This window comes from Oncorhynchus clarkii, chromosome 5 (genome assembly GCF_045791955.1).
Source record: "Oncorhynchus clarkii lewisi isolate Uvic-CL-2024 chromosome 5, UVic_Ocla_1.0, whole genome shotgun sequence".
Taxonomy (NCBI): Eukaryota; Metazoa; Chordata; class Actinopteri; order Salmoniformes; family Salmonidae; genus Oncorhynchus; species Oncorhynchus clarkii.
Genome location: NC_092151.1, coordinates 97,292,162 through 97,315,896, shown reverse-complemented (window position 1 = coordinate 97,315,896; position 23,735 = coordinate 97,292,162). Strand labels below are relative to the sequence as shown.

At 48.7% G+C, this 23,735-nt stretch overlaps 1 protein-coding gene across 4 annotated transcripts in view; it reads left to right on the top strand.

Moving 5' to 3' along the window:
- LOC139409594 (cytoplasmic FMR1-interacting protein 1 homolog) overlaps positions 1–23,735 on the top strand; it is a 78,775-nt gene that overhangs the window by 16,217 nt on the left and 38,823 nt on the right. The window contains exons 2-11 of one of the 4 annotated variants that reach the window (XM_071154992.1): positions 4,425–4,545; positions 4,639–4,728; positions 9,948–10,025; positions 10,140–10,241; positions 11,017–11,198; positions 18,251–18,347; positions 19,162–19,290; positions 20,861–20,965; positions 22,245–22,336; positions 22,433–22,550. In XM_071154992.1, the coding sequence (XP_071011093.1) occupies positions 4,429–4,545; positions 4,639–4,728; positions 9,948–10,025; positions 10,140–10,241; positions 11,017–11,198; positions 18,251–18,347; positions 19,162–19,290; positions 20,861–20,965; positions 22,245–22,336; positions 22,433–22,550 (1,110 nt within the window). In that variant the 5' untranslated portion in view covers positions 4,425–4,428. Of the gene's footprint in view, positions 1–4,424; positions 4,546–4,638; positions 4,729–5,016; positions 5,041–9,947; positions 10,026–10,139; positions 10,242–11,016; positions 11,199–18,250; positions 18,348–18,987; positions 19,008–19,161; positions 19,291–20,860; positions 20,966–22,244; positions 22,337–22,432; positions 22,551–23,735 lie in introns of those variants that run through there. The other 3 variants (XM_071154993.1, XM_071154994.1, XM_071154995.1) reach the window with 3 other exon arrangements.

Here is a 23,735-nt window from a genome sequence, read left to right as displayed (position 1 = left end):
ATGGAACGAATACTTTGGGTTGTCAGGGAAAATGGAACGAATACTTTGGGTTGTCAGGGAAAATGGAACGAATACCTTGGGCTGTCTTACAAAATCACTATTTTGTAGTTCTTCAAAGTAAAATAAGGCATACTTTCATGACTGCTGAATACCAACTATCAATCAGTGTTTCCCAAACTCGGTCCTGGGGCCCCCCTGAGTGCATTTTTTTTGTTTTTTTTTGCCCGAGTACTACACAGCTGATTCAAATAACGAACTCATCATCAATCTTTGATTATTTGAATCAGCTGTGTCGTGCTAGGGCAAAAAACGAAACTTGCACCCAAGTGGGGCACCAGGACCGAGTTTGGGAACCCCCGACTTAGTGCATGTATTTTCAGGTAGCGATACCTCGAGATGCAACAAATTTAAATACCTGGACATCTGAGATCATGTATTTTCAGGTAGAGATACCTCGAGATGCAACAGATTTATAAACCTGGAGATCTGAGATCATGTATTTTCAGGTAGAGATACCTTGCGATGCAACAGATTTATAAACCTGGAGATCTGAGATCATGTATTTTCAGGTAGAGATACCTCGAGATGCAACAGATTTATAAACCTGGAGATCTGAGATCATGTATTTTCAGGTAGAGATACCTCGCGATGCAACAGATTTATAAACCTGGAGATCTGAGATCATGTATTTTCAGGTAGAGATACCTCGCGATGCAACAGATTTATAAACCTGGAGATCTGAGATCATGTATTTTCAGGTAGAGATACCTCGAGATGCAACAGATTTATAAACCTGGAGATCTGAGATCATGTATTTTCAGGTAGAGATACCTCGCGATGCAACAGATTTATAAACCTGGAGATCTGAGATCATGTATTTTCAGGTAGAGATACCTCGCGATGCAACAGATTTATAAACCTGGAGATCTGAGATCATGTATTTTCAGGTAGAGATACCTCGAGATGCAACAGATTTATAAACCTGGAGATCTGAGATCATGTATTTTCAGGTAGAGATACCTCGAGATGCAACAGATTTATAAACCTGGAGATCTGAGATCATGTAGAGATACCCCACGAGACATTCTTCTCACTACTGTCCGTGTCTGCCCAACACTACTAACCTAACGTAGCCGTCGTAAAAGAAACACACCTGCGAGCAATGGATGATATGGTCATTGTAGTTAATTACCACGGTTTCTGAGCTAAAATATGTAGAGTTTTGTCCTGTTGGAAACTACAACTCCCATCGCACAGTTCAGCTGGTCTGATTTACTGTATCTCTAGAGCAGTGGTTCATCCCGGTGCTGGGGACCCACAGGGTGCACATTGTAGTTTTTTCCCTAGCACTACACAGCTGATTCAAATGATCAACTCATCATCTTTGATGATTTCAATCAGGTGTGTAGTGCGAATGCAACAACTACAATGTGCGCCCTGTGGGTCCCCAGGACCAGGATGATGCACCGCTGCTCAAGGAAAACTAGGAAATGTGTGCATTAAGCTCTCAGAAAAAAACCCAGAAGGAAATGGAATTCATATTATTGAACCGATGTCGGTCAATTAGTTGTTTAAAATCGAAAAATAGCCAACATTTCAGTTCATTTCTCAGCACTAGTGTCTGTTAGTGGAGCGTCCCCTGAACCGGTCTGCCGCCTGTCTGGCCGGTATCCCTCTCACACCCTGTCCATGGGTGATTGTGTGTCCCCACAGTCCTTTGTAATACCGATCTGACGGTCTGTTTTGATTGCAGTGAGTCTTTATTGTTCCATGGCAATAAATCTCCATCAGCAGTTGAGATAAAGAGAAGAGAAGCATGTGACTGTATTATCAAGACTGCAACGAAGCTAATTAGAATGTGTTTAACCTACAGCTGGAGGCCTTTAATCATGATTTAACCTACAGCCGGAGGCCTTTAGTCATTATTTAACCTACAGCCGGAGGCCTTTAATCATGATTTAACCTACAGCCGGAGGTATTTAATCATTATTTAACCTACAGCCGGAGGCCTTTAGTCATTATTTAACCTACAGCCGGAGGCCTTTAGTCATTATTTAACCTACAGCCGGAGGCCTTTAATCATGATTTAACCTACAGCCGGAGGTATTTAATCATTATTTAACCTACAGCCGGAGGCGTTTAATCATTATTTAACCTACAGCCGGAGGTGTTTAATCATTATTTAACCTACAGCCGGAGGTATTTAATCATTATTTAACCTACAGCCGGAGGTGTTTAATCATTATTTAACCTACAGCCGGAGGCCTTTAATCATGATTTAACCTACAGCCGGAGGTATTTAATCATTATTTAACCTACAGCCGGAGGCATTTAATCATTATTTAACCTATAGCCGGAGGCCTTTAATCATGATTTAACCTACAGCCGGAGGTGTTTAATCATTATTTAACCTACAGCCGGAGGCGTTTAATCATTATTTAACCTACAGCCGGATGTATTTAATCATTATTTAACCTACAGCCGGAGGCCTTTAATCATTATTTAACCTACAGCCGGAGGTGTTTAATCATTATTTAACCTACAGCCGGAGGTGTTTAATCATTATTTAACCTACAGCCGGAGGCCTTTAATCATGATTTAACCTACAGCCGGAGGTGTTTAATCATTATTTAACCTACAGCCGGAGGCGTTTAATCATTATTTAACCTACAGCCGGAGGTGTTTAATCATTATTTAACCTACAGCCGGAGGTGTTTAATCATTATTTAACCTACAGCCGGAGGTGTTTAATCATTATTTAACCTACAGCCGGATGTATTTAATCATTATTTAACCTACAGCCGGAGGTGTTTAATCATTATTTAACCTACAGCCGGAGGTGTTTAATCATTATTTAACCTACAGCCGGAGGTGTTTAATCATTATTTAACCTACAGCCGGAGGTATTTAATCATTATTTAACCTACAGCCGGAGGCCTTTAATCATTATTTAACCTACAGCCGGAGGCGTATTTAACCTACAGCCGGAGGTGTTTTAATCATTTATACTAGGCTATTATGTTATACCTGGACCTGTCCTGTACTTTACACTGTCTATATAAAAGTATGTGGACACGCCTTCAAATTCAGCTATTTCAGCGCAACCCATTGCTGACCGGTGTGTAACATCGAGCACACAGCTATGCAATCTCCATAAACAAACTGGCCGAGCAGCCGCACACAAGACTCTGGACTCTGGAGCAGTGGAAACACGTTCTCTGGAGGGATGAATCGAGCTACACTATCTGGGTTTGGTGGATGCTAGGACAACGCTACCTGGCCCCAATGCATAGTGCCAACTGAAACGTTTGGTGAAGGAGGAATAATGGTCTGGGGCTGTTTTTCATGGTTCAGACTAGGCCTCTTAGTTCCAGTGAAGGGAAGTCTTAAAATTACATTCTAGACTAGGGATGCACATTTTGGGGAATATTCAGACGTGGAAACTTTCTATGGGAATTAACAGGAATATATGGGAATTCATATTGATACTGTTTATATGTAGATGTCTTTTTGCATTGGATATATTTACCAGGATGAGGGCTGCAGTAGATATCTCAGATAAGGGGGAGTGAGGCCTAAGACGGTTTTATAAATAAGCATATAACTAGTGGGTCTTGCGACGGGTATACAGAGATGACCAGTTTACAGAGGAGTATAGAGTGCAGTGATGTGTCCTGTAAGGAGCATTGGTGGCAAATCTGATGTTGGATGGACAAGGAGGCATGGCTGAGTCAAATAGGAGTCCTGACCTATATCTGTGTGTTGTTGCAGCATCATATCTCTAACTCTTATATCTGTGTGTTGTTGCAGCATCATATCTCTAACTCATATCTGTGTTGTTGTTGCAGCATCATATCTCTAACTCCTATATCTGTGTGTTCCAGCAGCATCATATCTCTAACTCATATCTGTGTGTTGTTGCAGCATCATATCTCTAACTCATATCTGTGTTGTTGTTGCAGCATCATATCTCTAACTCCTATATCTGTGTGTTCCAGCAGCATCATATCTCTAACTCTTATATCTGTGTGTTGTTGCAGCATCATATCTCTAACTCATATCTGTGTTGTTGTTGCAGCATCATATCTCTAACTCCTATATCTGTGTGTTCCAGCAGCATCATATCTCTAACTCATATCTGTGTTGTTGTTGCAGCATCATATCTCTAACTCCTATATCTGTGTGTTCCAGCAGCATCATATCTCTAACTCTTATATCTGTGTGTTGTTGCAGCATCATATCTCTAACTCATATCTGTGTGTTGTTGCAGCATCATATCTCTAACTCATATCTGTGTTGTTGTTGCAGCATCATGTCTCTAACTCCTATATCTGTGTTGTTGTTGCAGCATCATGTCTCTAACTCCTATATCTGTGTGTTCCAGCAGCATCATGTCTCTAACTCCTATATCTGTGTTGTTGCAGCAGCATGGCGTCCACGGTGACCCTGGAGGATGCTCTGTCCAATGTGGACCTTCTGGAGGAGCTGCCTCTCCCAGACCAGCAGCCCTGCATCGAGCCCCTGCCCTGCTCCCTCATGTACCAGGTAAGAAGTGTTCTCAGATCTCCTGTCAAGCTCAGCAGGTAAACACCTGAATGTAGATTTAATTTGATTAAAACATCCTCTCTCTCTCCAAAGCCCAACTTCAACACCAACTTTGAGGACCGTAATGCCTTTGTGACGGGGATCGCCAGATATATCGAGCAGGCCACCGTCCACTCTAGCATGGTAAGTACCAGGTTCCAGACACATCGAGCAGGCCACCGTCCACTCTAGCATGGTAAGTACCAGGTTCCAGACACATCGAGCAGGCCACCGTCCACTCTAGCATGGTAAGTACCAGGTTCCAGACACATCGAGCAGGCCACCGTCCACTCTAGCATGGTAAGTACCAGGTTCCAGACACATCGAGCAGGCCACCGTCCACTCTAGCATGGTAAGTACCAGGTTCCAGACACATCGAGCAGGCCACCGTCCACTCTAGCATGGTAAGTACCAGGTTCCAGACACATCGAGCAGGCCACCGTCCACTCTAGCATGGTAAGTACCAGGTTCCAGACTTCCTTACCATGTGAACATAGCCACTACCCCAGCCTGTGTCAGGGTTGTTCCCTACCATGTGAACATAGCCACTACCCCAGCCTGTGTCAGGGTTGTTCCTTACCATGTGAACATAGCCACTACCCCAGCCTGTGTCAGGGTTGTTCCCTACCATGTGAACATAGCCACTACCCCAGCCTGTGTCAGGGTTGTTCCTTACCATGTGAACATAGCCACTACCCCAGCCTGTGTCAGGGTTGTTCCCTACCATGTGAACATAGCCACTACCCCAGCCTGTGTCAGGGTTGTTCCCTACCATGTGAACATAGCCAGGGATATGGTGCAGCATTCACAGAGAGCCAGGGATATGGCGCAGCATTCACAGAGAGCCAGGGATATGGCGCAGCATTCACAGAGAGCCAGGGATATGGCGCAGCAAAAATATGATTTATTTTCCTTTAAATCTAAAAAAGTATTCTCCGATCAACTAAAAGCCCAGACTATTTGAAATGAAAAGGCATGATATGGTCAAGACTTTACAGCTCCTGCGTCTAGCTAGGACTCCTCCCACAGAAGGCCCAACTTCCTCCATTTACCTGCACACTTGCCAAAGTGCAGCAAAAAATAATTTATATTCCTTTTAATCGAACAAATCCTATCAACTTAAAGCATAGACAACAAGACAGGAAAATACATCATCTGATCTCCTCTGTGTATGGTCAACAGACCAAGCACTTCCCCCACCGAAGGCCCGACTTCCTGTCTTTATCCTTCTACTTCCACACTTGCCACAGTACAATGAATGGCCAAGAGGGGGAGCCATATACAGTTGCAGTCAGAGTTTACATACAGTACACCTTAGCCAAATACATTTCAACTCAGTTTTTCACAATTCCTGAATCAAGGGCGATGGTGATGTCATTGAGGACCTTTAAGGTTGCAGTGACACATCCATAACCTGAGTGGAAACCAGATTGCATACCAGATATAACTATAGACATTAAGAAAACCAGTCAGTTGATTATTGACAACACTTTTGATAAACAGGGCTAAATAGAAATAGGCCTATAACAGTTATGATCAGCTTGATCTCCCCCTTTAAATAAAGGATGCACCGTGGCTGCCTTCCAAGCAATGGGAACCTCCCCAGAAAGGAGAGAGAGGTTAGAAAGGCTTGGCGATGATAGGGGCAGCAACCTTAAAGAAGAAAGGGTCTAAACCATCTGACCCAGATGTTTTTTGGGTCAAGTTTAAGGAGCCCCTTTAGCACCTTGGAGTAAGGGACGCCCTGCAGGGAGAAACTTTGTAGCAGGGCTAGGGAGGAGCATCGGGGCTAGACGCATTAGAAGGCGTGGGAGATGAGGAAATGTTGGACGGGCAAGGAGGCGTGGCTTAGTCAAATAGGAATCCTGACTTAATGAAGTGGTGATTAAAGAGCTCAGCCATGTGCTGCTTGTCAGTAACAACCACATCAACCAGGATCCCCATTAGTTCCTGCCAAGGCAGCAGATACTCTTCCTGGGGTTTATTATGGATCCCCATTAGTTCCTGCCAAGGCAGCAGCTACTCTTCCTGGGGTTTATTATGGATCCCCATTAGTTCCTGCCAAGGCAGCAGCTACTTTTCCTGGGGTTTATTATGGATCCCCATTAGTTCCTGCCAAGGAAGCAGCTACTCTTCCTGGGGTTTATTATGGATCCCCATTAGTTCCTGCCAAGGCAGCAGCTACTCTTCCTGGGGTTTATTATGGATCCCCATTAGTTCCTGCCAAGGAAGCAGCTACTCTTCCTGGGGTTTATTATGGATCCCCATTAGTTCCTGCCAAGGCAGCAGCTACTCTTCCTGGGGTTTATTATGGATCCCCATTAGTTCCTGTCAAGGCAGCAGCTACTCTTCCTGGGGTTTATTATGGATCCCCATTAGTTCCTGTCAAGGCAGCAGCTACTCTTCCTGGGGTCCAGCAACATTAAGGCAGTTATATACAGTTTAAAATATGACATGACATTACATTTCATAACCCTTTTCACAACACATTTAGTGTGTTCCCTCTGACCACTTCTCCACTATCACATATTTACAATATAACATCCATGTTCACGTGTGTCTTATCATGTGTGTCCGTGCCTGTGTGTCTCTTCACCGTCCCCTCCATTCCATAAGGTGTTTTAATCTGATTCTACTGCTGCATCAGTTACCTGATGTGGAATAGAGTTCCATGTAGTCATGGCTCTATGTAGTACTGTGGAATAGAGTTCCATGTAGTCATGGCTCTATGTAGTACTGTGGAATAGAGTTCCATGTAGTCATGGCTCTATGTAGTACTGTGGAATAGAGTTCCATGTAGTCATGGCTCTATGTAGTACAGTGGAATAGAGTTCCATGTAGTCATGGCTCTATGTAGTACTGTGGAATAGAGTTCCATGTAGTCATGGCTCTATGTAGTACTGTGGAATAGAGTTCCATGTAGTCATGGCTCTGTGTAGTACTGTGGAATAGAGTTCCATGTAGTCATGGCTCTATGTAGTACTGTGGAATAGAGTTCCATGTAGTCATGGCTCTATGTAGTACTGTGGAATAGAGTTCCATGTAGTCATGGCTCTGTGTAGTACTGTGGAATAGAGTTCCATGTAGTCATGGCTCTATGTAGTACTGTGGAATAGAGTTCCATGTAGTCATGGTTCTATGTAGTACTGTGGAATAGAGTTCCATGTAGTCACGGCTCTGTGTAGTACTGTGGAATAGAGTTCCATGTAGTCATGGCTCTGTGTAGTACTGTGGAATAGAGTTCCATGTAGTCATGGTTCTATGTAGTACTGTGGAATAGAGTTCCATGTAGTCATGGTTCTATGTAGTACTGTGGAATAGAGTTCCATGTAGTCACGGCTCTGTGTAGTACTGTGGAATAGAGTTCCATGTAGTCATGGCTCTGTGTAGTACTGTGGAATAGAGTTCCATGTAGTCATGGCTCTGTGTAGTACTGTGGAATAGAGTTCCATGTAGTCATGGCTCTATGTAGTACTGTGGAATAGAGTTCCATGTAGTCATGGCTCTGTGTAGTACTGTGGAATAGAGTTCCATGTAGTCATGGCTCTATGTAGTACTGTGGAATAGAGTTCCATGTAGTCATGGCTCTATGTAGTACTGTGGAATAGAGTTCCATGTAGTAATAGAATCCAATATGGATGGTGTAAAGAGATAGATGGGAGGGGTTGAATGGAGCTGAAGGTTGGGAATAATAACAAGATAACTAATGTTAAACATACTGTGACGTACAACAAAGGTTCAGAACGTTTGGGAAACAGCACAGTTAAAAATACAAGGCAAATAGAAATCAAACTGGATGGACATCAGTAATAGATGGGAAGGGTTGAGGGTAGAGGAAGGACAGTACTAAAAACAAACCAAATATAACTATTGTAGATAGACTGTATCCATAAAATGTGTATAGTATGTATAAACTGGGAGAGGGGTGGTGGGGTTTTTCCACATTATAAGATTCCGTTGAGGTTTACAGTTTTAGTGAATGATTTGTCCCAAATGCAGTGCTCTTAGTTTAAATATGTGGGACTAATTTATTTCTGGCCACCCATTCTGAAACTAACTGCAGCTCTTTAAGTGTTGCAGTGGCATGTCATTAGTAAAGATTGAAAAAGTAAGGGGCCTAGACAGCTGCCCTGGGGAATTCCTGATTTTACCTGGATAATGATTCTGAGGGGAACATCAATTAACTCTTTATCCACATTATAGCAGGGGGGGGGGGGGGGGTGTAAAGCCATAACACAAGTTTTTCCAGCAGCAGACTATGACCGATAATGTCAAAAGCTGCGTTGAAGTCTTAACAAAACAGCCCCACAATCTTTTTGTCAACAATTTCTGTCAGCAAATCATCATTCATTTGTGTAAGTGCTGTGCTTGTTGAATGTCCTTCCTTATAAGCATGCTGAAAGTCTGTTGTCAATTTGTTTACCATAAAATAGCATTGTATCTGGTGAAACACAATTTTTCGTAAAAATATACTACGGGTTGGTAACAGACTGATTGGTCGTCTATTTGAGCCAGTAAAGGGTGCTCTACTATTCTTAGGTGGTGGAATTACTTTTGCTCCCTTCAGGCCCGAGGACACGCCCTTTATAGTAGGTTTAGATTGAAGATGTGGCAATATCGTCCATTATTATCCTCAGTAATTTTCCATCCAAGATGTCAGACCCCAGTGGCTTGTCATTGTAGATAGACGACAACAAAAAATGTCACTTCTTCCACACTCACTTTACAAATTCAAAATGATTAATGTTAATAAGTGTGGTAATTGGTGTTTTAGAGCGACCGCCAGGTCACCATGAAACAGCACTGTTAGCCAACCAGCCAGCCAGCCAGTCAGCCAGCCAGCCAGCCAGCCAGTCAGCCAACCAACCACCGAGACCAAGCCTGCTCTGAATGCACTGATGCACAACCTCAGAGGCTAGTAGCTGTATTGTACCTCAGGAACCTCAGAGAGAGAGAGAGAGAGGCTAGTAGCTGTATTATACCTCAGAAACCTCAGAGAGAGAGAGAGAGAGGCTAGTAGCTGTATTGTACCTCAGGAACCTCAGAGAGAGAGAGAGAGAGAGGCTAGTAGCTGTATTGTACCTCACCAACCTCAGAGAGAGAGGCTAGTAGCTGTATTGTACCTCAGAACCTCAGCGAGAGAGAGAGGCTAGTAGCTGTATTGTACCTCACCAACCTCCGTGAGAGAGGCTAGTAGCTGTATTGTACCTCACCAACCTCAGAGAGAGAGAGGCTAGTAGCTGTATTGTACCTCAGGAACCTCAGAGAGTGAGGCTAGTAGCTGTATTGTACCTCACCAACCTCAAAGAGAGAGGCTAGTAGCTGTATTGTGTTTGAGAGCATTGTAACTGTCTTCCTTTTAGAATGAGATGCTGGAGGAGGGCCAGGAGTATGCTGTGATGCTGTACACGTGGAGGAGCTGCTCTCGCGCTATCCCACAGGTAACCTCCATATAACTCACCTGACAAACCGTCTATACTGTGGGGTTCTAGTTGCAACCTGTTGTGCACTGGACCTCTATGTAAATATGTTACCGATCATCTCCCCTTCATCAGGTGAAGTGTAATGAGCAGCCCAACAGAGTGGAGATCTATGAGAAGACAGTGGAGGTGCTGGAGCCTGAGGTCACCAAGCTCATGAACTTTATGTACTTCCAGGTAACACCAACCAGCCGGAGGCACCCTCACCTCTCTCGCTCACACACCCTCGCCTCTCTCTCTCACACACACACCCCCTCGCCTCTCTCACACACACACACACCCCCTCGCCTCTCTCACACACACACACACCCCCTCGCCTCTCTCACACACACACACACCCCCTCGCCTCTCTCACACACACACACACCCCCTCGCCTCTCTCACACACACACACCCCCTCGCCTCTCAAACACACACCCCCTCACCTCTCTCACACACACACCCCCTCACCTCTCTCACACACACACCCCCTCACCTCTCTCGCACACACACCCCCTCACCTCTCTCGCACACACACCCCCTCACCTCTCTCGCACACACACCCCCTCACCTCTCTCGCACACACACCCCCTCACCTCTCTCGCACACACACCCCCTCACCTCTCTCGCACACACACCCCCTCATCTCTCTCGCACACACACCCCCCCACCTCTCTCGCACACACACCCCCTCACCTCTCTCTGTCACACCAACCAACCAGAGGCTCCCTCACTCCCTCACTCACTCACTCACTCACTCACTCACTCACTCACTCACTCACTCACTCACTCACTCACTCACACACCTCTCTCTGTAGATAATATTCTCATATGTTCTGTGAAATATTGTATACACATTTAGTTAAAATAATTTGTTCAAATTAAATTAATATAAAGATGTGTTCTTGAAATGTAACTGTTAAACCTTCTATCCATGTCGAACCCCCCCCCCCCCCCTCTTTCTCCTCATCAGCGATTGGCTATAGACCGGTTCTGTGGGGAGGTGCGTCGTCTCTGCCACGCTGAGAGGAGGAAGGACTTTGTCTCCGAGGCCTACCTCCTGACCTTGGGGAAGTTCATCAACATGTTCGCTGTGCTGGATGAACTCAAGAACATGAAGTGTAGCGTCAAAAACGACCACTCTGCATACAAACGGTACAGAAAGGTCCTACATGGGATTCTATTCCCTTTATAGTGCACTGTTGTGGAACTGGGCCCAAAGGTCTCTGGTCAACAGTGGTGGAACTGGGCCCATAGGTCTCTGGTCAACAGTGGTGGAACTGGGCCCATGGGTCTCTGGTCAACAGTGGTGGAACTGGACCCATGGGTCTCTGGTCAACAGTGGTGGAACTGGGCCCATGGGTCTCTGGTCAACAGTGGTGGAACTGGGCCCATGGGTCTCTGGTCAACAGTGGTGGAACTGGGCCCATAGGTCTCTGGTCAACAGTGGTGGAACTGGGCCCATGGGTCTCTGGTCAACAGTGGTGGAACTGGGCCCATAGGTCTCTGGTCAACAGTGGTGGAACTGGGCCCATAGGTCTCTGGTCAACAGTGGTGGAACTGGGCCCATGGGTCTCTGGTCAACAGTGGTGGAACTGGGCCCATAGGTCTCTGGTCAACAGTGGTGGAACTGGGCCCATAGGTCTCTGGTCAACAGTGGTGGAACTGGGCCCATGGGTCTCTGGTCAACAGTGGTGGAACTGGGCCCATAGGTCTCTGGTCAACAGTGGTGGAACTGGGCCCAAAGGTCTCTGGTCAACAGTGGTGGAACTGGGCCCATAGGTCTCTGGTCAACAGTGGTGGAACTGGGCCCATAGGTCTCTGGTCAACAGTGGTGGAACTGGGCCCATAGGTCTCTGGTCAACAGTGGTGGAACTGGGCCCAAAGGTCTCTGGTCAACAGTGGTGGAACTGGGCCCATAGGTCTCTGGTCAACAGTGGTGGAACTGGGCCCATAGGTCTCTGGTCAACAGTGGTGGAACTGGGCCCAAAGGTCTCTGGTCAACAGTGGTGGAACTGGGCCCAAAGGTCTCTGGTCAACAGTGGTGGAACTGGGCCCAAAGGTCTCTGGTCAACAGTGGTGGAACTGGGCCCATGGGTCTCTGGTCAACAGTGGTGGAACTGGGCCCAAAGGTCTCTGGTCAACAGTGGTGGAACTGGGCCCATGGGTCTCTGGTCAACAGTGGTGGAACTGGGCCCATGGGTCTCTGGTCAACAGTGGTGGAACTGGGCCCATGGGTCTCTGGTCAACAGTGGTGGAACTGGGCCCATGGGTCTCTGGTCAACAGTGGTGGAACTGGGCCCAAAGGTCTCTGGTCAACAGTGGTGGAACTGGGCCCATGGGTCTCTGGTCAACAGTGGTGGAACTGGGCCCATGGGTCTCTGGTCAACAGTGGTGGAACTGGGCCCAAAGGTCTCTGGTCAACAGTGGTGGAACTGGGCCCAAAGGTCTCTGGTCAACAGTGGTGGAACTGGGCCCATGGGTCTCTGGTCAAGTGGTGGAACTGGGCCCAAAGGTCTCTGGTCAACAGTGGTGGAACTGGGCCCAAAGGTCTCTGGTCAACAGTGGTGGAACTGGGCCCATAGGTCTCTGGTCAACAGTGGTGGAACTGGGCCCAAAGGTCTCTGGTCAACAGTGGTGGAACTGGGCCCATGGGTCTCTGGTCAACAGTGGTGGAACTGGGCCCAAAGGTCTCTGGTCAAGTGGTGGAACTGGGCCCAAAGGTCTCTGGTCAACAGTGGTGGAACTGGGCCCAAAGGTCTCTGGTCAAGTGGTGGAACTGGGCCCAAAGGTCTCTGGTCAAGTGGTGGAACTGGGCCCAAAGGTCTCTGGTCAACAGTGGTGGAACTGGGCCCAAAGGTCTCTGGTCAAGTGGTGGAACTGGGCCCAAAGGTCTCTGGTCAACAGTGGTGGAACTGGGCCCATAGGTCTCTGGTCAACAGTGGTGGAACTGGGCCCATAGGTCTCTGGTCAACAGTGGTGGAACTGGGCCCAAAGGTCTCTGGTCAACAGTGGTGGAACTGGGCCCATGGGTCTCTGGTCAACAGTGGTGGAACTGGGCCCATGGGTCTCTGGTCAACAGTGGTGGAACTGGGCCCAAAGGTCTCTGGTCAACAGTGGTGGAACTGGGCCCATAGGTCTCTGGTCAACAGTGGTGGAACTGGGCCCAAAGGTCTCTGGTCAACAGTGGTGGAACTGGGCCCATAGGTCTCTGGTCAACAGTGGTGGAACTGGGCCCATGGGTCTCTGGTCAACAGTGGTGGAACTGGGCCCAAAGGTCTCTGGTCAACAGTGGTGGAACTGGGCCCAAAGGTCTCTGGTCAACAGTGGTGGAACTGGGCCCATGGGTCTCTGGTCAACAGTGGTGGAACTGGGCCCAAAGGTCTCTGGTCAAGTGGTGGAACTGGGCCCAAAGGTCTCTGGTCAACAGTGGTGGAACTGGGCCCAAAGGTCTCTGGTCAAGTGGTGGAACTGGGCCCAAAGGTCTCTGGTCAACAGTGGTGGAACTGGGCCCATAGGTCTCTGGTCAACAGTGGTGGAACTGGGCCCATAGGTCTCTGGTCAACAGTGGTGGAACTGGGCCCAAAGGTCTCTGGTCAACAGTGGTGGAACTGGGCCCATGGGTCTCTGGTCAACAGTGGTGGAACTGGGCCCATGGGTCTCTGGTCAACAGTGGTGGAACTGGGCCCAAAGGTCTCTGGTCAACAGTGGTGGAACTGGGCCCATAGGTCTCTGGTCAACAGTGGTGGAACTGGGCCCATAGGTCTCTGGTCAACAGTGGTGGAACTGGGCCCATGGGTCTCTGGTCAACAGTGGTGGAACTGGGCCCATGGGTCTCTGGTCAACAGTGGTGGAACTGGGCCCATAGGTCTCTGGTCAACAGTGGTGGAACTGGGCCCATAGGTCTCTGGTCAACAGTGGTGGAACTGGGCCCATGGGTCTCTGGTCAACAGTGGTGGAACTGGGCCCATAGGTCTCTGGTCAACAGTGGTGGAACTGGGCCCATAGGTCTCTGGTCAACAGTGGTGGAACTGGGCCCATAGGTCTCTGGTCAAGTGGTGGAACTGGGCCCATAGGTCTCTTGTCAAGTGGTGGAACTGGGCCCATAGGTCTCTGGTCAACAGTGGTGGAACTGGGCCCAAAGGTCTCTGGTCAACAGTGGTGGAACTGGGCCCAAAGGTCTCTGGTCAACAGTGGTGGAACTGGGCCCATAGGTCTCTGGTCAACAGTGGTGGAACTGGGCCCATAGGTCTCTGGTCAAGTGGTGGAACTGGGCCCATAGGTCTCTGGTCAAGTGGTGGAACTGGGCCCATAGGTCTCTGGTCAACAGTGGTGGAACTGGGCCCAAAGGTCTCTGGTCAACAGTGGTGGAACTGGGCCCAAAGGTCTCTGGTCAACAGTGGTGGAACTGGGCCCATAGGTCTCTGGTCAACAGTGGTGGAACTGGGCCCATAGGTCTCTGGTCAACAGTGGTGGAACTGGGCCCATAGGTCTCTGGTCAACAGTGGTGGAACTGGGCCCATAGGTCTCTGGTCAACAGTGGTGGAACTGGGCCCAAAGGTCTCTGGTCAACAGTGGTGGAACTGGGCCCATGGGTCTCTGGTCAACAGTGGTGGAACTGGGCCCAAAGGTCTCTGGTCAACAGTGGTGGAACTGGGCCCATAGGTCTCTGGTCAACAGTGGTGGAACTGGGCCCATAGGTCTCTGGTCAAGTGGTGGAACTGGGCCCATAGGTCTCTTGTCAAGTGGTGGAACTGGGCCCATAGGTCTCTGGTCAACAGTGGTGGAACTGGGCCCAAAGGTCTCTGGTCAACAGTGGTGGAACTGGGCCCAAAGGTCTCTGGTCAACAGTGGTGGAACTGGGCCCATAGGTCTCTGGTCAACAGTGGTGGAACTGGGCCCATAGGTCTCTGGTCAAGTGGTGGAACTGGGCCCATAGGTCTCTGGTCAAGTGGTGGAACTGGGCCCATAGGTCTCTGGTCAACAGTGGTGGAACTGGGCCCAAAGGTCTCTGGTCAACAGTGGTGGAACTGGGCCCAAAGGTCTCTGGTCAACAGTGGTGGAACTGGGCCCATAGGTCTCTGGTCAACAGTGGTGGAACTGGGCCCATAGGTCTCTGGTCAACAGTGGTGGAACTGGGCCCATAGGTCTCTGGTCAACAGTGGTGGAACTGGGCCCAAAGGTCTCTGGTCAACAGTGGTGGAACTGGGCCCATGGGTCTCTGGTCAACAGTGGTGGAACTGGGCCCAAAGGTCTCTGGTCAAGTGGTGGAACTGGGCCCAAAGATCTCTGGTCAACAGTGGTGGAACTGGGCCCATGGGTCTCTGGTAAACAGTGGTGGAACTGGGCCCAAAGGTCTCTGGTCAAGTGGTGGAACTGGGCCCAAAGATCTCTGGTCAACAGTGGTGGAACTGGGCCCATGGGTCTCTGGTCAACAGTGGTGGAACTGGGCCCATAGGTCTCTGGTCAACAGTGGTGGAACTGGGCCCATGGGTCTCTGGTCAACAGTGGTGGAACTGGGCCCATGGGTCTCTGGTCAACAGTGGTGGAACTGGGCCCAAAGATCTCTGGTCAACAGTGGTGGAACTGGGCCCATGGGTCTCTGGTCAACAGTGGTGGAACTGGGCCCATGGGTCTCTGGTCAACAGTGGTGGAACTGGGCCCATGGGTCTCTGGTCAACAGTGGTGGAACTGGGCCCATGGGTCTCTGGTCAACAGTGGTGGAACTGGGCCCATGGGTCTCTGGTCAACAGTGGTGGAGCTGGGCCCAAAGATCTCTGGTCAACAGTGGTGGAACTGGGCCCAAAGATCTCTGGTCAACAGTGGTGGAACTGGGCCCATGGGTCTCTGGTCAACAGTGGTGGAACTGGGCCCATGGGTCTCTGGTCAACAGTGGTGGAACTGGGCCCAAAGATCTCTGGTCAACAGTGGTGGAACTGGGCCCATGGGTCTCTGGGCAACAGTGGTGGAACTGGGCCCATGGGTCTCTGGTCAACAGTGGTGGAACTGGGCCCATAGGTCTCTGGTCAACAGTGGTGGAACTGGGCCCAAAGATCTCTGGTCAACAGTGGTGGAACTGGGCCCATGGGTCTCTGGTCAACAGTGGTGGAACTGGGCCCATGGGTCTCTGGTCAACAGTGGTGGAACTGGGCCCATGGGTCTCTGGTCAACAGTGGTGGAACTGGGCCCATGGGTCTCTGGTCAACAGTGGTGGAACTGGGCCCAAAGATCTCTGGTCAACAGTGGTGGAACTGGGCCCAAAGATCTCTGGTCAACAGTGGTGGAACTGGGCCCATGGGTCTCTGGTCAACAGTGGTGGAACTGGGCCCATGGGTCTCTGGTCAACAGTGGTGGAACTGGGCCCAAAGATCTCTGGTCAACAGTGGTGGAACTGGGCCCATGGGTCTCTGGGCAACAGTGGTGGAACTGGGCCCATGGGTCTCTGGTCAACAGTGGTGGAACTGGGCCCATAGGTCTCTGGTCAACAGTGGTGGAACTGGGCCCAAAGATCTCTGGTCAACAGTGGTGGAACTGGGCCCATGGGTCTCTGGTCAACAGTGGTGGAACTGGGCCCATGGGTCTCTGGTCAACAGTGGTGGAACTGGGCCCATGGGTCTCTGGTCAACAGTGGTGGAACTGGGCCCAAAGATCTCTGGTCAACAGTGGTGGAACTGGGCCCATGGGTCTCTGGTCAACAGTGGTGGAACTGGGCCCATGGGTCTCTGGTCAACAGTGGTGGAACTGGGCCCAAAGATCTCTGGTCAACAGTGGTGGAACTGGGCCCATGGGTCTCTGGTCAACAGTGGTGGAACTGGGCCCATGGGTCTCTGGTCAACAGTGGTGGAACTGGGCCCATAGGTCTCTGGTCAACAGTGGTGGAACTGGGCCCATGGGTCTCTGGTCAACAGTGGTGGAACTGGGCCCATGGGTCTCTGGTCAACAGTGGTGGAACTGGGCCCATAGGTCTCTGGTCAACAGTGGTGGAACTGGGCCCATGGGTCTCTGGTCAACAGTGGTGGAACTGGGCCCATGGGTCTCTGGTCAACAGTGATATCCTATCAGGAGCAGTGATATGAGCAGTGATATCCTACCAGGAGCAGTGTCATCCTATCATGAGCAGTGGGAGATGCAGTATATTCTGGAACACATTTGCTATCATAGACACTAGATGGTATCATCACTCAGCGTCCCCTCCCTGCTATCATAGACACTAGATGGTATCATCACTCAGCGTACCCTCCCTGCTATCATAGACACTAGATGGTATCGTCACTCAGCGTCCCCTCCCTGCTATCATAGACACTAGATGGTATCATCACTCAGCGTCCCCTCCCTGCTATCATAGACACTAGATGGTATCATCACTCAGCGTCCCCTCCCTGCTATCATAGACACTAGATGGTATCATCACTCAGCGTCCCCTCCCTGCTATCATAGACACTAGATGGTATCATCACTCAGCGTCCCCTCCCTGCTATCATAGACACTAGATGGTATCATCACTCAGCGTCCCCTCCCTGCTATCATAGACACTAGATGGTATCATCACTCAGCGTCCCCTCCCTGCTATCATAGACACTAGATGGTATCATCACTCACCGTCCCCTCCCTGCTATCATAGAGACTAGATGGTATCATCACTCAGCGTCCCCTCCCTGCTATCATAGACACTAGATGGTATCATCACTCAGCGTCCCCTCCCTGCTATCATAGACACTAGATGGTATCATCACTCAGCGTCCCCTCCCTGCTATCATAGAGACTAGATGGTATCATCACTCAGCGTCCCCTCCCTGCTATCATAGACACTAGATGGTATCATCACTCAGCGTCCCCTCCCTGCTACCATAGACACTAGATGGTATCATCACTCGGCGTCCCCTCCCTGCTATCATAGACACTAGATGGTATCATCACTCAGCGTCCCCTCCCTGCTACCATAGACACTAGATGGTATCATCACTCAGCGTCCCCTCCCTGCTATCATAGACACTAGATGGTATCATCACTCAGCGTCCCCTCCCTGCTACCATAGACACTAGATGGTATCATCACTCAGCGTCCCCTCGCCGCCTTGATCTCTCACGTACTGTTCTTCCTCCGTCTCTCCCTCCCGCCTTCTATCTCCTTCCCTCTCTCCCTCCCGCCTTCTTCTTCCCTCTGTCTCTCTCCCTCCATCTCCTCCCCCCTTCCTCTCCTCTCTGTAGAGCTGCCCAGTTCCTCAGGAAGATGTCAGAACCCTCGTCCATCCAGGAGTCTCAGAACCTCTCCATGTTTCTGGCCAACCACAACAAGATCACTCAGGTAACACACACACCTGGCCAACCACAACAAGATCAGTCAGGTAACACACACACCTGGCCAACCACAACAAGATCAGTCAGGTAACACACACACACCTGGCCAACCACAACAAGATCAGTCAGGTAACACACACACACCTGGCCAACCACAACAAGATCACTCAGGTAACACACACACCTGGCCAACCACAACAAGATCAGTCAGGTAACACACACACCTGGCCAACCACAACAAGATCAGTCAGGTAACACACACACACCTGGCCAACCACAACAAGATCAGTCAGGTAACACACACACACCTGGCCAACCACAACAAGATCAGTCAGGTAACACACACACACCTGGCCAACCACAACAAGATCAGTCAGGTAACACACACACACCTGGCCAACCACAACAAGATCAGTCAGGTAACACACACACACCTGGCCAACCACAACAAGATCAGTCAGGTAACACACACACACCTGGCCAACCACAACAAGATCAGTCAGGTAACACACACACACCTGGCCAACCACAACAAGATCAGTCAGGTAACACACACACACCTGGCCAACCACAACAAGATCACTCAGGTAACACACACACCTGGCCAACCACAACAAGATCACTCAGGTAACACACACACCTGGCCAACCACAACAAGATCACTCAGGTAACACACCGTGCCGACGAACATACTACTGTCCATCATTCTCTGTTAATCTCCAACGATTCTATTTGTTGAATCGCCACCCAGCAGGTTTCAGCTGTTGGTCTTTCCTCTCTAAAACAACACTTGTCAGTTAAACATCTCTCTCTGTCTCCAGTCTCTGCAGCAGCAGTTGGAGGTGATTAACGGCCACGATGAGCTGCTGGCTGACATAGTCAACCTGTGTGTTGATTACTATGAGAACAGGATGTACCTGACCCCCAACGAGAAACACATGCTGCTCAAGGTACGCTACCGTCTGGCTGGCCGGCTCCGAACATGGCCTCCTATTCCCTTCGACCATGGGGTTAGGACTGTACCTGTCTGTTACCTCTAGGTGATGGGGTTAGGTCTGTACCTGTCTGTTACCTCTAGGTGATGGGGTTTGGTCTGTACCTGTCTGTTACCTCTAGGTGATGGGGTTTGGTCTGTACCTGTCTGTTACCTCTAGGTGATGGGATTTGGTCTGTACCTGTCTGTTACCTCTAGGTGATGGGGTTTGGTCTGTACCTGTCTGTTACCTCTAGGTGATGGGGTTTGGTCTGTACCTGTCTGTTACCTCTAGGTGATGGGGTTTGGTCTGTACCTGTCTGTTACCTCTAGGTGATGGGGTTTGGTCTGTACCTGTCTGTTACCTCTAGGTGATGGGGTTTGGTCTGTACCTGTCTGTTACCTCTAGGTGATGGGATTTGGTCTGTACCTGTCTGTTATCTCTAGGTGATGGGGTTTGGTCTGTACCTGTCTGTTACCTCTAGGTGATGGGGTTTGGTCTGTACCTGTCTGTTACCTCTAGGTGATGGGGTTAGGTCTGTACCTGTCTGTTACCTCTAGGTGATGGGGTTTGGTCTGTACCTGTCTGTTACCTCTAGGTGATGGGATTTGGTCTGTACCTGTCTTATCTCTTGGTGATGGGGTTTGGTCTGTACCTGTCTGTTACCTCTAGGTGATGGGGTTTGGTCTGTACCTGTCTGTTACCTCTAGGTGATGGGGTTTGGTCTGTACCTGTCTGTTACCTCTAGGTGATGGGATTTGGTCTGTACCTGTCTGTTATCTCTAGGTGATGGGGTTTGGTCTGTACCTGTCTGTTACCTCTAGGTGATGGGGTTTGGTCTGTACCTGTCTGTTACCTCTAGGTGATGGGGTTAGGTCTGTACCTGTCTGTTACCTCTAGGTGATGGGGTTTGGTCTGTACCTGTCTGTTATCTCTAGGTGATGGGGTTTGGTCTGTACCTGTCTGTTACCTCTAGGTGATGGGGTTTGGTCTGTACCTGTCTGTTACCTCTAGGTGATGGGATTAGGTCTGTACCTGTCTGTTACCTCTAGGTGATGGGGTTAGGTCTGTACCTGTCTGTTACCTCTAGGTGATGGGGTTAGGTCTGTACCTGTCTGTTACCTCTAGGTGATGGGGTTAGGTCTGTACCTGTCTGTTACCTCTAGGTGATGGGGTTAGGTCTGTACCTGTCTGTTACCTCTAGGTGATGGGGTTTGGTCTGTACCTGTCTGTTACCTCTAGGTGATGGGGTTAGGTCTGTACCTGTCTGTTACCTCTAGGTGATGGGGTTTGGTCTGTACCTGTCTGTTACCTCTAGGTGATGGGGTTTAGTCTGTACCTGTCTGTTACCTCTAGGTGATGGGGTTTAGTCTGTACCTGTCTGTTATCTCTAGGTGATGGGGTTTGGTCTGTACCTGTCTGTTACCTCTAGGTGATGGGGTTTGGTCTGTACCTGTCTGTTACCTCTAGGTGATGGGGTTTGGTCTGTACCTGTCTGTTATCTCTAGGTGATGGGGTTTGGTCTGTACCTGTCTGTTATCTCTAGGTGATGGGGTTTGGTCTGTACCTGATGGATGGCAGTAACAGCAACATCTACAAAATGGACGCCAAGAAGAGGATCAACCTGACAAAGATTGACAAGTTCTTCAAGGTGAGCAGTAGGAGAGACATGTTGCTGTGGGTGTTATCAGTATGTGTCTAAACCAAGGATGTGTCGCTGACCTTTCACCCTCAATCAACATTGAAAATCTAATCGTTTTTATGTCTGTGTGTGTTCATAAACTGTCTGTGTAGTGAATTAGGGGTACATGGGCCTTACTGTCTGTGTAGTGAATTAGGGGTACATGGGCCTTATTGTCTGTGTAGTGAATTAGGGGTACATGGGCCTTACTGTCTGTGTAGTGAATTAGGGGTACATGGGCCTTACTGTCTGTGTAGTGAATTAGGGGTACATGGGCCTTACTGTCTGTGTAGTGAATTAGGGGTACATGGGCCTTACTGTCTGTGTAGTGAATTAGGGGTACATGGGCCTTACTGTCTGTGTAGTGAATTAGGGGTACATGGGCCTTACTGTCTGTGTAGTGAATTAGGGGTACATGGGCCTTACTGTCTGTGTAGTGAATTAGGGGTACATGGGCCTGACTGGTCTTCATGTATCTGAAATGGCTCTGACTAACTGACTGGTCTTCATGTATCTGAAATGGCTCTGACTAACTGACTGGTCTTCATGTATCTGGAATGGCTCTGACTAACTGACTGGTCTTCATGTATCTGAAATGGCTCTGACTAACTGACTGGTCTTCATGTATCTGAAATGGCTCTGACTAACTGACTGGTCTTCATGTATCTGAAATGCCTCTGACTAACTGACTGGTCTTCATGTATCTGAAATGCCTCTGACTAACTGACTGGTCTTCATGTATCTGAAATGGCTCTGACTAACTGACTGGTCTTCATGTATCTGAAATGGCTCTGACTAACTGACTGGTCTTCATGTATCTGGAATGGCTCTGACTAACTGACTGGTCTTCATGTATCTGAAATGGCTCTGACTAACTGACTGGTCTTCATGTATCTGAAATGGCTCTGACTAACTGACTGGTCTTCATGTATCTGAAATGGCTCTGACTAACTGACTGGTCTTCATGTATCTGAAATGGCTCTGACTAACTGACTGGTCTTCATGTATCTGGAATGGCTCTGACTAACTGACTGGTCTTCATGTATCTGGAATGGCTCTGACTAACTGACTGGTCTTCATGTATCTGGAATGGCTCTGACTAACTGACTGGTCTTCATGTATCTGAAATGGCTCTGACTAACTGACTGGTCTTCATGTATCTGGAATGGCTCTGACTAACTGACTGGTCTTCATGTATCTGAAATGGCTCTGACTAACTGACTGGTCTTCATGTATCTGTCCCCAACAGCAACTGCAGGTGGTGCCTCTGTTTGGTGACATGCAGATTGAGCTGTCCAGGTACATCAAGACAAGCGCACACTTTGAAGAGAACAAGAACAGGTGAGGTTTTCTCTTCTCTCTCTTTCTCTCTCTCTTCTCTCTCTTTCTCTCTCCTCCATCCACCTCTTCTCACCTCTCTCTCCTCCCTGTTCCCAGGTGGTCATGTACCTCAACAGGCAGCAGTCCTCAGTATAATATCTGTGAGCAGATGGTTCAGATCAGGGAAGACCACATGAGGTTCATCTCTGAGCTGGCTCGCTACAGCAACAGTGAGGTGAGCACCTAGCAACACACCTTTCCCTGTCTGGGTCTGTTAACCTGTTATGTCCTAATAAAGATGTCTTTCTCTAGGTGGAGACCAGGGTCTGTTATGTCCTAATAAAGATGTCTCTCTAGGTGGAGACCAGGGTCTGTTATGTCCTAATAAAGATGTCTCTCTCTAGGTGGAGACCAGGGTCTGTTATGTCCTAATAAAGATGTCTCTCTCTAGGTGGAGACCAGGGTCTGTTATGTCCTATTAAAGATGTCTCTCTAGGTGGAGACCAGGGTCTGTTATGTCCTAATAAAGATGTCTCTCTAGGTGGAGACCAGGGTCTGTTATGTCCTAATAAAGATGTCTCTCTCTAGGTGGAAACCAGGGTCTGTTATGTCCTAATAAAGATGTCTCTCTCTAGGTGGAGACCAGGGTCTGTTATGTCCTAATAAAGATGTCTCTCTCTAGGTGGAGACCAGGGTCTGTTATGTCCTATTAAAGATGTCTCTCTAGGTGGAGACCAGGGTCTGTTATGTCCTAATAAAGATGTCTCTCTAGGTGGAGACCAGGGTCTGTTATGTCCTAATAAAGATGTCTCTCTCTAGGTGGAGACCAGGGTATGTTATGTCCTAATAAAGATGTCTCTCTCTAGGTGGAGACCAGGGTCTGTTGACCTGTTATGTCCTAATAAAGATGTCTCTCTCTAGGTGGAGACCAGGGTCTGTTATGTCCTAATAAAGATGTCTCTCTCTAGGTGGAGACCAGGGTCTGTTATGTCCTAATGAAGATGTCTCTCTCTAGGTGGAGACCAGGGTCTGTTAACCTGTTATGTCCTAATAAAGATGTGTCTCTCTAGGTGGAGACCAGGGTCTGTTATGTCCTATTAAAGATGTCTCTCTAGGTGGAGACCAGGGTCTGTTATGTCCTAATAAAGATGTCTCTCTAGGTGGAGACCAGGGTCTGTTATGTCCTAATAAAGATGTCTCTCTCTAGGTGGAGACCAGGGTCTGTTATGTCCTAATGAAGATGTCTCTCTCTAGGTGGAGACCAGGGTCTGTTATGTCCTAATAAAGATGTCTCTCTCTAGGTGGAGACTAGGGTCTGTTATGTCCTAATAAAGATGTCTCTCTCTAGGTGGAGACCAGGGTCTGTTATGTCCTAATAAAGATGTCTCTCTAGGTGGAGACCAGGGTCTGTTAACCTGTT